This window comes from Chlorocebus sabaeus, chromosome 1 (assembly GCF_047675955.1).
Source record: "Chlorocebus sabaeus isolate Y175 chromosome 1, mChlSab1.0.hap1, whole genome shotgun sequence".
NCBI lineage: Eukaryota > Metazoa > Chordata > Mammalia > Primates > Cercopithecidae > Chlorocebus > Chlorocebus sabaeus.
The window spans coordinates 36,561,786-36,574,185 of NC_132904.1; the positions used below are offsets into that span (position 1 = coordinate 36,561,786).

At 35.9% G+C, this 12,400-nt stretch overlaps 1 protein-coding gene across 7 annotated transcripts in view; it reads right to left on the bottom strand.

Annotated features, from left to right (window-relative positions):
* Positions 1–12,400, bottom strand: part of METTL15 (methyltransferase 15, mitochondrial 12S rRNA N4-cytidine) — a 421,910-nt gene that overhangs the window by 229,880 nt on the left and 179,630 nt on the right. For all 7 annotated transcript variants that reach the window (XR_012093474.1, XM_073017671.1, XM_008003675.3 and 4 more), the window contains exons 5-6: positions 5,440–5,631; positions 1,042–1,220 (exon numbers count right to left, since the gene is read on the bottom strand). Coding sequence is in view for 6 of the 7 variants with exons in the window: in XM_073017671.1 (XP_072873772.1) it covers positions 1,042–1,220; positions 5,440–5,631 (371 nt within the window). In the remaining variant the exon portion in view is untranslated. The remainder of the gene's footprint in view (positions 1–1,041; positions 1,221–5,439; positions 5,632–12,400) is intronic.

Here is a 12,400-nt window from a genome sequence, read left to right on the forward strand (position 1 = left end):
AAAACAATTGCTATGTGATCTGTAAATACTAAAGATCTAAATGAATTTATAATTAAGTTTTACTTTTTAAACTATGGATAATATTAAGAAAGAGACAGTCAATATCAAGTTCTATTTATAAGTTACACAAATATTCCTTTTTAAAAAACTTCTTAAAATTTACTTAAGTAATTTAATAGGAATCACTGGAAACAAATCTTAATACATTTGGTAAATAAAAATGATACAGGGTTTCAGATGGTCCAACAAGACGAAGAATTTATCATTGGAATTCTGTTAAATAACTGCAGGAGTTATATTTTTGCCTTGGAAAACTTTCATCATGGAACACAGCTGTGAAACAACTTTGGCTTCAAATAGAAAGGCTATAATAAAGCGCCTCCTAGCTAGAGTTAGGTTCAAGAGGTTTATGGTGGTGAATAGCGAAATAGCAGAAAAGATGAAATGTTTCAATAAGCCCCTCAGGCTGATTTAGTTAGCATTCACAAAGTGGAATAACCTATACATCATATACCCTTTGTTAGTTGGTTGTTTGGAATAGATATATGAGTCACTGGATTTTATTTTAGCACTTGGGCAATGCAATTCTCCTTTTGCCCACAATATTAAAATGCAGAAATGTGAAACTAAGAGAAGTAATGTCAGATCTTGTACAGGGTGCTTATCAACCACTGTGATGGATCAAGAAATCCTTTCACTCATCATTTCATGTTTCACCTTGGTAGGCACAAATGATAAATTATCTTGTGTAAAATAAAAATCTACTATTACACAAATTAGTAAGCTACAGTATACTTTTTTAAAAATTGTATTTGGGGGAGAGGTTTTGAAGGGGAGAAGCTTGCACAAGCAAAAGAAAGCTGACATTAAAGAAAGATAGGCAAGACTCTATCCTGCATGATTTCAAGTACAAATGAATCCCTCTGGGAGTTTGGGGGATTAATGCACACACACATGTGCATGAGTGCACACACACAAACACATGCACACACATAAATATAATTTTTTCTCTTAGACACTGTTGAGAATTAATGAGGCTACCTGCAACGATGCTGGCAAGCTGCTGGGTTCTGGTGATGGGGTAGATGCTGCGTGCCTGAACAATTGCTGAAGCGATTTTCTTGGCATGCTTCTCCTCCCCATATGTTCTTAGGATAGATGCAAGTGCCGGTTGATCTAAAGCATTCACAACATCAGCAGCAGTGGGCATGTCAGGGTACCTACGCACAAGAAGAGCCAATTAGTTCACTGACGTCAGTTTTCATTGACAAGAGGTGAAACTTCAGAGTACTGAGACATAAAGTCAGACATATACACATAGTCTAGGAGAACTGAGGTTTTAAAGTCAGAGACTGAAACACTAAATAAATGAAATAGACTTTCTATTTCAAATACCCATCATTATGGCAAATGGTGATGGTTTGTAACATTCATCAAGGTCAAGGCAGCAGGAAGTTAAAATATTATAATAACCTTAAACTAATAATTCACAAAGAAATGTTTATTGTTTTCCGTGTATTTTTCTTGAACTAAAACACTGAAAAATGGTTAAATTTAAGTTGTTCAAAATTTAAATTACTGCTTGAATGTTTTTTTCAGTATAGAAGATACAAGGTTTGCTGATGATATTTAAACAAGGCTAAATCTCAGTAACTTGACTAAATCTGAGGCTGTAAAATATCTGATTACCTGTGAAGACACAAATTAAACTTAGAAAATCTATTAAAAAAAAAAAGATACTGCTGGTCAGTTTCCCTCACAAAAACTCATACAACCTTAATGGCAATAATGCATATTATTCAAATGTTTAACAATATTTGGTCATTCATCCATAACAAAGGTCACAATATGACAAAACCAGGTAATCAATAAGCAGTATTGAACAAGCCTAGATAGTAATTTTAGGTGGAGGAGGAATAAAAATTACCAACTTCTAGTCAAATAGAATAAATTATAGTTAGACACAGCATTTACTCTGTTCAGACCATTCCTGTTTACCTTAGGGAAATGGGCCAAAGAATTCTAAGTGATGAGCTAATTGTGACTTTACATATTAGAAAAATAGCTTTGCTAATGGTGCAGTTACTGCTCTTACAGTTAATATGTTGGATTGATTGTTGGTAACATACTGTGAGGATCTGTAAGTAACAACGGTATGGTAGCTTTAAGAACTGAGGGTCCAACCAGAGTGGGGCTGCCAAGAAACACCTGAAACTCTCCTTAAAAATACTAAAATATACATTGTTAACATGCTTAGTGCCTCCAGGAGAAAATCTTTTTGCTGTCTTTGGCTTGTCCCTAGATTTGTCATGACTTTCATCTCTTCTGATGTCTCTTTGTCTCTTTTTTTCATCCATAGCTCGCTTTTCAGATTTTTTTTTTTTTGAGACGGAGTTTCGCTCTTGTTGCTCAGGCTGGAGTGCAATGGTGGATCTTGGCTCACTGCAACCTCCGCTTCCTGGGTTCAAGCGATTCTCCTGCCTCAGCCTCCCAAATAGCTTACAATAATTGTTTTTATGTCAGTCTGCCATTAAACTCACAGAACAATGAATGTCTTATAAGGTAGCCCTATTTCTATCTCAGTAGGCTTTGCTTCTTCAGCTTTCAGGATGAAGATCTGGTTTTTGGAGTTCAATTGATCTGGATTAGAATCCTGGCCTTTTTACTCATATTGAGTAAGATTTTTAACCTATTAGAGCCTGAATTTTTAACCTGTGAAATGAAAGTAACGATTCTTAACTCACAGAATGGTTTGGATAATTATTGGTGCACACAATTGCAAAACAGAAATATAATGCCTACAATATAAAAGATGCTCAATGCATGCCACTGTCCTTTAGATCTCCCCCATTCATAAATTTGCAAAGCATAATTTGTGGCTTAAATGACAAAATCCCTGCTAAACCTGACCTATTTGTGAATTCAACTGCTTAAACCAGCGAGCATCTGAATGAACTGTGTTAATGACGGGAAATTTAGAAATTTATCCATGGGATACAGTCCAGTTTACCAAGAGAATTTTATGATGAGTATAGATGTACTTAGCAGTTTTTAATGATATTTTTCTATCTTTAAATAAGAAAATTAAAAAGCATTTTGTTCCATACACATAATTTTACTTTAAACAAGTAATTGGAAAATACACATAATTTTATTTTACTCTTATATTAACAATGATTGATGGTGTAGAAGTTTCCATAGTGCTACAGTGCAAAAGGTGCAACACTGGAAGGTTTGGCAGGCTGCTAGGCAGCTTCAGAATAGGCATTCATGTGGTAAACGAGTCAAGATCCAAGAGCTGCCCCCCGACTAATATATTTGATCTTGTCAGTCCTTCAGAGTTCACTGACTTACAGTGACTAAACTTAGAAAGAAAATATAAACACAAGTGATAATTAATTACCTTCTAGTGAAGACTATAACTGCCAACAGAACTAGACTCTCAAATTCTTGAAGCTATGAATTTCTTTCTATGGCTTCTACATGAGAAACCTTACTATAATCTGAAAGCTGCTGTTGAAATTACAATCAGCAAAGAATAAATTATGTTTTTTAAGACTCCAGTGTTAAATGACAACTGGTTAAGAAAGCCTTTTGCATCCGTCTTCATCACACGGATAATCTCCCTTCAGGAACTAACAGGCCATATTTTTTTGGCCTGGATTAGCCAAGGCAAACATATACCACTTGGATTAGCATTGCACGTGTTTGAATCTATGACTTTTCTTCTTCAATGAATTCATGTGAATCAACTCCCCCTTTTCAAATGTTAAATATTTTCTTCAGAGCTGTTAAAATCTTTGATTAAGTTACAGTCTATACCATCTACCCGAAAGCCATTCAACATTTTAAGATATATTTACTCAATTCTAATTTTCATCCATTAGGTATTAATTTAAGAGTTTAATTCTCAGTGTCAACATTATTTTCAAGCTCTTGGGAAAACCACAGGGACCCTGATTCACAAACTACAATTTGCTGATAAGTCTTTAAATTAACAATATGGGATTTACTACTAGTAACTAGAAGTTTGGTTCATTGTATTTCAGAAATTGGCTTGATGTTTTATTACCTCTGCACAACCACTTCCATCTCCACACGTGAGACTATATTTCACTTTTACTATTAGTTAGTTGTTTTTAAGGGATTTTTATTATTTTCTTTTATCATTACATTCTTCATTCTGTGAATGCCAACAACATGTGCAAAAGAAGGTATAACATTTAGGAACAACAGAGTCCTAACAAATATAGGTCACAAGCCAAGTTAACAGGTTGTATCACAACATAGGGGAAAAGGCTATATGTGAATAATTACCACAAAACAAAGCAGTTTGTGGTGGGGCATGATATGAGAGAGAAAAACCACAGTTAAGTTTTACAGGTATAGGCTGTCCATTTCCTAGGTCAGTATTGAGAATAGACACAGGTCCTAATCTAAGCTTTTAACATTAATTTAGACAATTAATATAAAGAAATTGTTGGCCAGTAATGGTGGCTCATGCCTATAATCCCAGCACTTTGGGAGGCTGAGGCAGGTGGATCATGTGAAGTCAGGAGTTTGAGACCAGCCTGGATAATATGATGAAAATCCGTCTCTACTAATACAAAAATAATTAGCCAGGCATGGTGGTACATATCTGTAATCCCAGCTACTCAGGAGGCTGAGGCATGAGAATGGCTTAAACTCGGGAGGTGGAGGTTGCAGTGAGTTGAGGTCATGCCACTGCACTCCAGCCTGGGTGACAGAATGAGACTCTGTCTCCAAAAAAAGAAAGAAAGAAAGAAAGAAAGAAAGAAAATAATTTTTTCTATACTTTCCTAGAATATGATTGTTTTTGTGTTATTTAATCTATTTGAATAATGGAGAATAAATGTTGGTATTTCCAGGAAGAGGAAGTGTGGAGGATATCTTATTATAGTACTGTGTTTGATATCATATCATAAATTACAGTTTTTCTGGAGAAGGTTCAAAGTGATTGTATAAGACAGGACAAAACACACTTACTGACTCTAAGATCTTGCCTTTTTTTTTTTTGTATTCTAAAAGAGGATGCCTTAAATATATATAGTTCTTTTTGCTTCTCACAAGAGGCATAGTTGGGCATGAATAAAAATGAAATAGTTATTGCAGTATCGTGATATTTACTGATATTGGTTAACATTCTAAAACCCATATTGTATAAGTAAAAAAGATAATCAGTATGAAAGTTATACTCTTCACTATTTTGTGTAAAGGCAGTAATTGTTTTTCTTTAAAAATCCTAAATCCAGAGAAATACTGATGTGTATAATGAGTATCAAACAAACTGGTTTATTATGTATTGGTAGTTTTAGGTGTAGGCATGTAATGGAAATTCTGTAGTCTTAAAAAAAATAAATTCAGAGTGTTTTTGACAAATTGATTTCTTGTTGTGAGAAGTGCTTTATGAATACTCACCTGCCACCATCCATTCTCATGTCCAAGGGGCCATCTTTCCAAAGGGAAAAACCTCTTTCAGGAGTATCAAGTTGCATGGAGGAACACCCAAGATCCATAAGAACTCCATCAAAAGTTCCTGGCTGCACCCCAGCTTTCATTAATAAGGCTTCTGCCTGGCTGAACTGGCCCAGCATAGCTCGGATTTGTTTACTGTGAGTAAACCCAGGAGATAGAGAAAACACTTCTGTTAGATAAAAGTCTTTCTAAAGTCTATGATCAGTGGAAGGGAGCACATTCTATTATTACATTATTTAACTAATATATATTTACCAAGTGCTTAGTGTTGTATAAAGACATGGATATGGAAACTATACATCTTCGGTCTCAAACACCAGAGCTAGTTTAATGGAATTTTATTACTGCTGATAAACACAATTTATCGTATATCTTTGTGAAGGGATACAATATATTCATAAGTTAGAAAAATTCCTTTGTCAAACCAGGTCTTTCATATTTTCTTAAAAATTCTTACATCTATGGGTACAGAAAGAAGCATATGTCATTCTATCAAAAAAATAACAAGTAAGCCAATTTAAATACAGTAAATAATGTAATATAAATCAAAAAAAGATGTCAAATATGTTCAAACCAATCATTTTAGCTTTCTCCATGTTTTCCCTATAATTTAGAATACGGTGCTATGCAGTTATAAACTTGAGGAATGAAACTGTAACTAAATAAATGCCTTCTTGCAGAAGGGATTATCTCTCAGCAGGGATTCTGAAGTGAATGGAGCATTCAGAACCAACAGACAGGCAGGAGTTGGGATCACCTCGCAGCTATACTAATTCTTCCTACACAAAGTGAGATGCTGCCTTCAGGGTTCTTTAGAAGCCTTAAGGCAACTAGCATGCATTTTGGAAGGTGAATGAGAAGAGAAAATTGGGCAATACTCTCAAGAAGTCATTCCTTCTGTCTAAAGGTGGGTAGAGTGAGTTTGGATTTCAACAGTGTTGGATAATTTACATTTATGATATTTACTTATATGTATGTTGTTTAAGGTGAACTTCACAGCTCAATAGTAATTTTTTAATAAAATTCCAATGGAGAAAGTAATTGAATATCTGCTATGGGTCAGGCATGATGTTATTTGGAGTGTACATAAAGATTAATAAGGCATGACTTTCTGTGCTTTGAGCTGAGAGGAAAAGATCTACAGTTTACAAAATACTCTGATGGGTGCCACTAACAGAATGATGAACAAATTGCCCTGTTCTTATTTGGAAAATAAAAATGCTAATACTAGCACTGGAAACACAGAAATAACAGAATATTGCTATTGAAAGGCAACTCACAAGTCAATTATTACTATCACATAACTGATATTTGAATTTTTCCCCAATCCAACATCACTGCTGGGTGAGTGGACAGAAAGGAAAGTAATTGTTTTAACTACCTCCTGTATATACCATTGGTGAGAGAGGGCTTCCAATTCTAAGTTTGTGAAGATGGGCAAACACAGGATTTCATTTGACCCAACATTGGCCAGAAGAAACAAAAGTTTGTTTTATTTTACTTATTTTTTAAATTTTATTTAACTTTTAAGTTTGGGGTACATGTGCAGGTTTGTTATATAGGTAAACTTGTATCATGGGGGTTTGTTGTACAGGTTATTTCATTATCCAGGTATTAAGCCTAGTATTCATTAGTTATTTTTCCTGATCCTCTCCTTCCTCCCACCCTCTCCACTCTGGCAGGCCCCAGTGTGTGTTGTTACCCTCTATGTGTCCATGTGTGGTCATCATTTAGTTCTCACTTAAAACCACGAGCATGTGGTATTTGGTTTTCTGTTCCTGCGTTAGTTTGCTAAGGATAATGGCCTACAGCTCCATCCATGTTCCTGCAAAGGACATGTTCTCATTCTGTTTTATGGCTGCTTAGTATTGCATGGTGTAGATGTACCACATTTCTTTATCCAGTCTACCACTGATGGACATTTAGGTCGATTCCATGTTTTTGTTATTGTGAATAATGCTGCAATGAACATATGTGCACACGTGTCTTTATAATACAACAATTTACACTTCTTTGGGTATATACCAGTGGTGGGATTGCTGGGTTGAATGGAATTTCTGACTTTAGGTCTTTGAGGAATCATTACATTGTCTTCCACAATAGTTGAACTAATTTACACTTCCACTAACATTGTATAAGCATTCCTTTTTCTCTGCAACCTCGCCAGCATCTGTTATTCTTTGACTTTTAAATAATAGCCATTCTGAATGGTGTGCGGTGGTATCTCATTTGTGGTTTTGATTTGCATTTCTCTAATGATCAGTGGTGTTGAGTTTTTTCCCATACGGTTTGTTGGTTGCATGCAAGTCTTCTGAGTCAAAAGTTTATTAATCACATATATTCCCCTCCCAGCCAAAGGGAAGAAGCCATTACTTGCCATACAGGGTCACATAGGGGTTGCACTCAGGAAGAGAGTGGAAAACCAGGGGCTGTGAGAAGCAGATTTTAAGAGGCTGGGTTGCCCCCTAGTTCCCAGAAGAATGTGATTGGTTTGTTTGGATAATCCCTTGAGTTGGCAGGAATTGAACCTGCTAATGAGGGATAAGCAAAAATTATGCCTGATCCCTTTGATAGAAAGAGTTGTTTGGCTAGGTAACTTTATCTGCAAGAATATAGTGGGGAGAGGAACTCGTGGCTATGCTATTTGAGAAAAAATTAATTTCTTTATATATACTAAAAACATAAATTATAGCTCCTTCCACACCACCAAAATGGTGCACATGGGTGTCCTGGCTGATGCTCTCAAGAGCATCAACAATGCCAGACAGAGAGGCAAACACCAGGTTCTTATTAGGCTGAGTTCCAAAGTTATTGTCCAGTTTCTCACTGTGATGATGAAGCATGATTACATTGGCGAATTTGAAATCACTGATGATCATAATGCTGGGAAAATTGTTGTGAACCTCACAGGCAGACTAAACAAGTGTGAGGTGATCCCTCATCACTAAACAAGTGTGGAGTGATCAGCCACAGATTTGATGTACAACTCAAAGATCTAGAAAAATGGCAGAATAATCTGCTTCCATCCTGCCAGTTTGGTTCCATTGTAATGACAACCTCAGCTGGCCTCATGGACCATGATGAAGCAAGAATAAAACACACAGAGGAAAATCCTGGGATTCTTTTTCTAGACATGTAATTTCATTATTTCATTTACAAATAAAATGCCTTATACACACACATACACACACACACACGCATTGTCTCTCTCTATATATACACACACACACATATGTTTACACATATATATATACACATATAGGTGTGTATATATATATACACACATATAAAATGTGGAGAGTACATATATATGCACACACACGTATATACATAGTGTGTGTGTGTGCGTACATACTACTTGTTCTGGAGAATCCTGGCAGACATAATATCTCAGGTACTATTTGATATTAATATAAAAGTAAAATAAAATTATGCCTGTTTTCTAGTGAACTCCACTTAAGCAAAACACTACTTTCCCCAAAAGTTAAGGAACACATAATAACTGGGCCTTAATCTGCGGTGTTACACCACAGTCCTTAGTTCACATTTGAACATTTTCAGTAACAGGAACTCACTACTGTTTTGTTAAACAGTTCTTTTTTACTTGATAGCTATTTTATCACTACTTCTATAACTTTTGTCCCTAGTATTCCCCTATGCCAAGCAAGTTGAAAACCTATTCCCCAGAGCAGCCGTTCATACATGTACTGTTAGCTACTGTAAAGGATATTTGTTGGCTACCTTAGTTTCCAATCTGTCAATTCCAAAAGGAACTCATAATTTCAGTTAAATATTTTGGGAAAGATTGATCATATCAATGATAGTTTATACATCAATTTGGCTAAGCTTTCATGCCCAGTTATTTAATCAGACCCTAATTTATGTGTTGCTGTGAAGGTATTTTATAAATATGTGTAATATCTACAATCAGCTGACTTTAATTAAAGGCAATTATCCTTAATAATGTAGATATGCCTCATCCAATCAGCTGAAAGCCCTGAAGTTTCCCAGAGGAAGAAGAAAATTCTGCCTCAAGACCGCGACATCAGCTTCTACCAGATAGTTTCCAGCCTGCTGGACTGTCCTACAGATTTCACATATGTCAGACTCCACAATCAGGTGAGTCAACTCCTTGAAATAAATTTCTTCATGTAATAAGATATCATATATATATGTGATATATATGCATTTATCTACTTCCTATTGATTCTGTTTCTTCTAGTAGTCTGACAGATACAATAGCTCTGCTCAAGAGGTAGATTTTTGATTAGCTACACTACTTTATGCACAAAGTATGTACATAAATATGTACACTACTTTATGTACATTATCCGAATGGCCCACTATAATTGGTTCAGAAATTGGCAAAAGTCACAACTCTGGCCAATGAGATACAAGAGATACTTCCTGGGGTCAGGGGAAAGAAGATTCTTCTTTTTTCCAGCAAGCTACTGGGGAAAGAAGGTTTTTCTAACACTTGCTTGATATGAAAGCAGCAGCACATAGCTCTGATGACTGCGAGTAAACCAGCAGCTAAACTGTCCCAAGGAAGGAGAGAGTGGCAGCCAATTTTGGCCAACATTATAGAAAGCAAAGTAGAGAGAAAGATTAACCAGGCCACTGAATTGAGCCTCACCTAAAATACAACATACTCTTGAAGTTTTAAGTTACAAGAACCCATAAATTATCTTTGTTGCTGAAAACAGTTTGATGGGTTATTATTTTACTTGTAATTGAAAACATGCTAAGTACTATAGCTATCATGTTCTTTAAGTCTTCTTTACTCCAAACCAGGGGCGTACAATCTTTTGGCTTCCCTGGGCCACTGGAAAACGAAGAATTGTCTTGGGTCACATATACAATACACTAAGACTAAGGATAACTCACGAGCTAAAAAAAAATCACAAAAAATCTCATAATGTGTTAAGAAAGTTTATAAATTTGTGTTGGGCCACATTCAAAGCCATCCTAGGCTGCATGTGGCCCTTGGGCTGCGGGTTGGACAAGCTTGCTTTAAACCATGTGCGTTAGTCCATTCTCATACTGCTATAAAGAACTGCTCAAGCCTGGGTAATTTATAAAGGAAAGAGATTTAGTTGACTCACAGTTCTCCTGATTGTAAGGAAACTTATAATTATGGTGGAAGGCAAAGGGGAAGCAGGCACCTTCTTCACAGGATGGGAGGGAGGATGGAGTGAGTACAAGCCAAGGAAATGCCAGATGCTTATAAAACCATCAGATCTTGTGAGAGCTCACTCACTATAACCAGAACAGCATGGGGAAAACCACCTACAAGACCGGATTCCTTCACCTGGTCCTGCCCTTGCCAAATGGAGATTATGGAGATTACAATTTGAGGTGAGATTTGGATGGGGACACAGAGCCAAACCACATCACCATGTATATTTTGTTTCTTTAGACATACCCTGTAAAAAAAAAAAAATCTCACGCTGGCTGCTCTTTTCTGAATGTGTTCCAGTCTGCCTATGTCCCTAGATCTGAATTCCACAATGATCAGCAAGAATAAAGTAAATTCTTGCTCCCCTTGTTCTAGTTATATTAATAGAGCTCAAGATGAAATTAGTTTTAGAATTTATTTGAGACTGTTGACTTACACTGCCTAAATCCCTTTAGTCTTTTTCATGTACACTGCTGCTAAGCCTATTTCCTCCATACTGTACTTGGGCAGTTTTGCTATTTTTTTAATGTAAGTATAATTTTTGGCTTATGCATTTTCTACAGTCCTTTTAGGATTCACAGATTATCTTCAACTACAAAAATTTTCTTCATACTGCAGCAAAAGCCTATAACAAATCACTACCGTCCAGTCTTAATTCCTTAGACATTATAGCTATTACCCTGCTTACAGCTAATGTACTTGTAAAATAAACATAAGATCTTATAGAGGATGTTTGCATTCTTGGATGTCCTCAAGCTTAGCTGTTTAACAGAAAATATTCATATAGTTTCAGAACTCACTATGAGTAAATAATGAAGTTGTGATAATCATTGTGGTACAAAGCTCAACATTATAATGTACAAGTACGAAAGTATAAAAAAAAATGATGCACCACCACAAAATAAACGTGTTTAAGACAGTTTTCTGACGCTATATCAGTTATGTGTTTCTAGAACTGAATTGTTCTCAGAGTAAAGGAAACATCCATGAAGTTTGCTGACCAGTTGTTAAAAAGTCAGCCACAACTTTAGACTCTGCTCTTTATCTCATATATGCAATTATGTTAAGGCTAATTTTCCTAGATAGGCAGATTACATGCCCACTTTTCCCTCACTCACTCCCCTTCCATTGCTCTCTTCTTTCTTTTACTTCTTCTTTTCCTCCATTCTTCATTTTTCCTTTCAAGCTTTAATTTTCAGTATTTTTGCACGTGCATTTAACAAGTGTTAAAAGTAACAGAAAAGTATCATCCTATGTTCTCCAGGATGTAAGCAGAATGTTGCTTGTGATCCAGAGCACCTGCTAAATGAGAACGCTTTCTCAATCCAACCCCAATAAAAGTAAAGGGACGCAGCAGTAGAATGCAAACAATATCTTGGTTGTAGGTAGCCATTTCTAAGGTTCTCTGACTATAATAAGTATTGTTAATATCGACACTGGCAAGTCATTTGCACTGGTAGTACAAGTTATGAATCTATTTTGCTATAAATGACTAAGGTGCTCTAGTATATACCTAAGACTGGTGATATAAGAATGGCTACCACTCACTGTGTACTTATTAGAATTGAACATGGAACATGGAACTTCATCATTCTTCTAATGGTATACAATCTAATAAGAGGAGTTAAGAACAAACAGCTTCACAAATTATAAAGTCAATCCACTCACAAGGTTGAGCATCCTGTAGTTAATAAGTGCTCATCCATCTTGGCTACAGAAATCCAA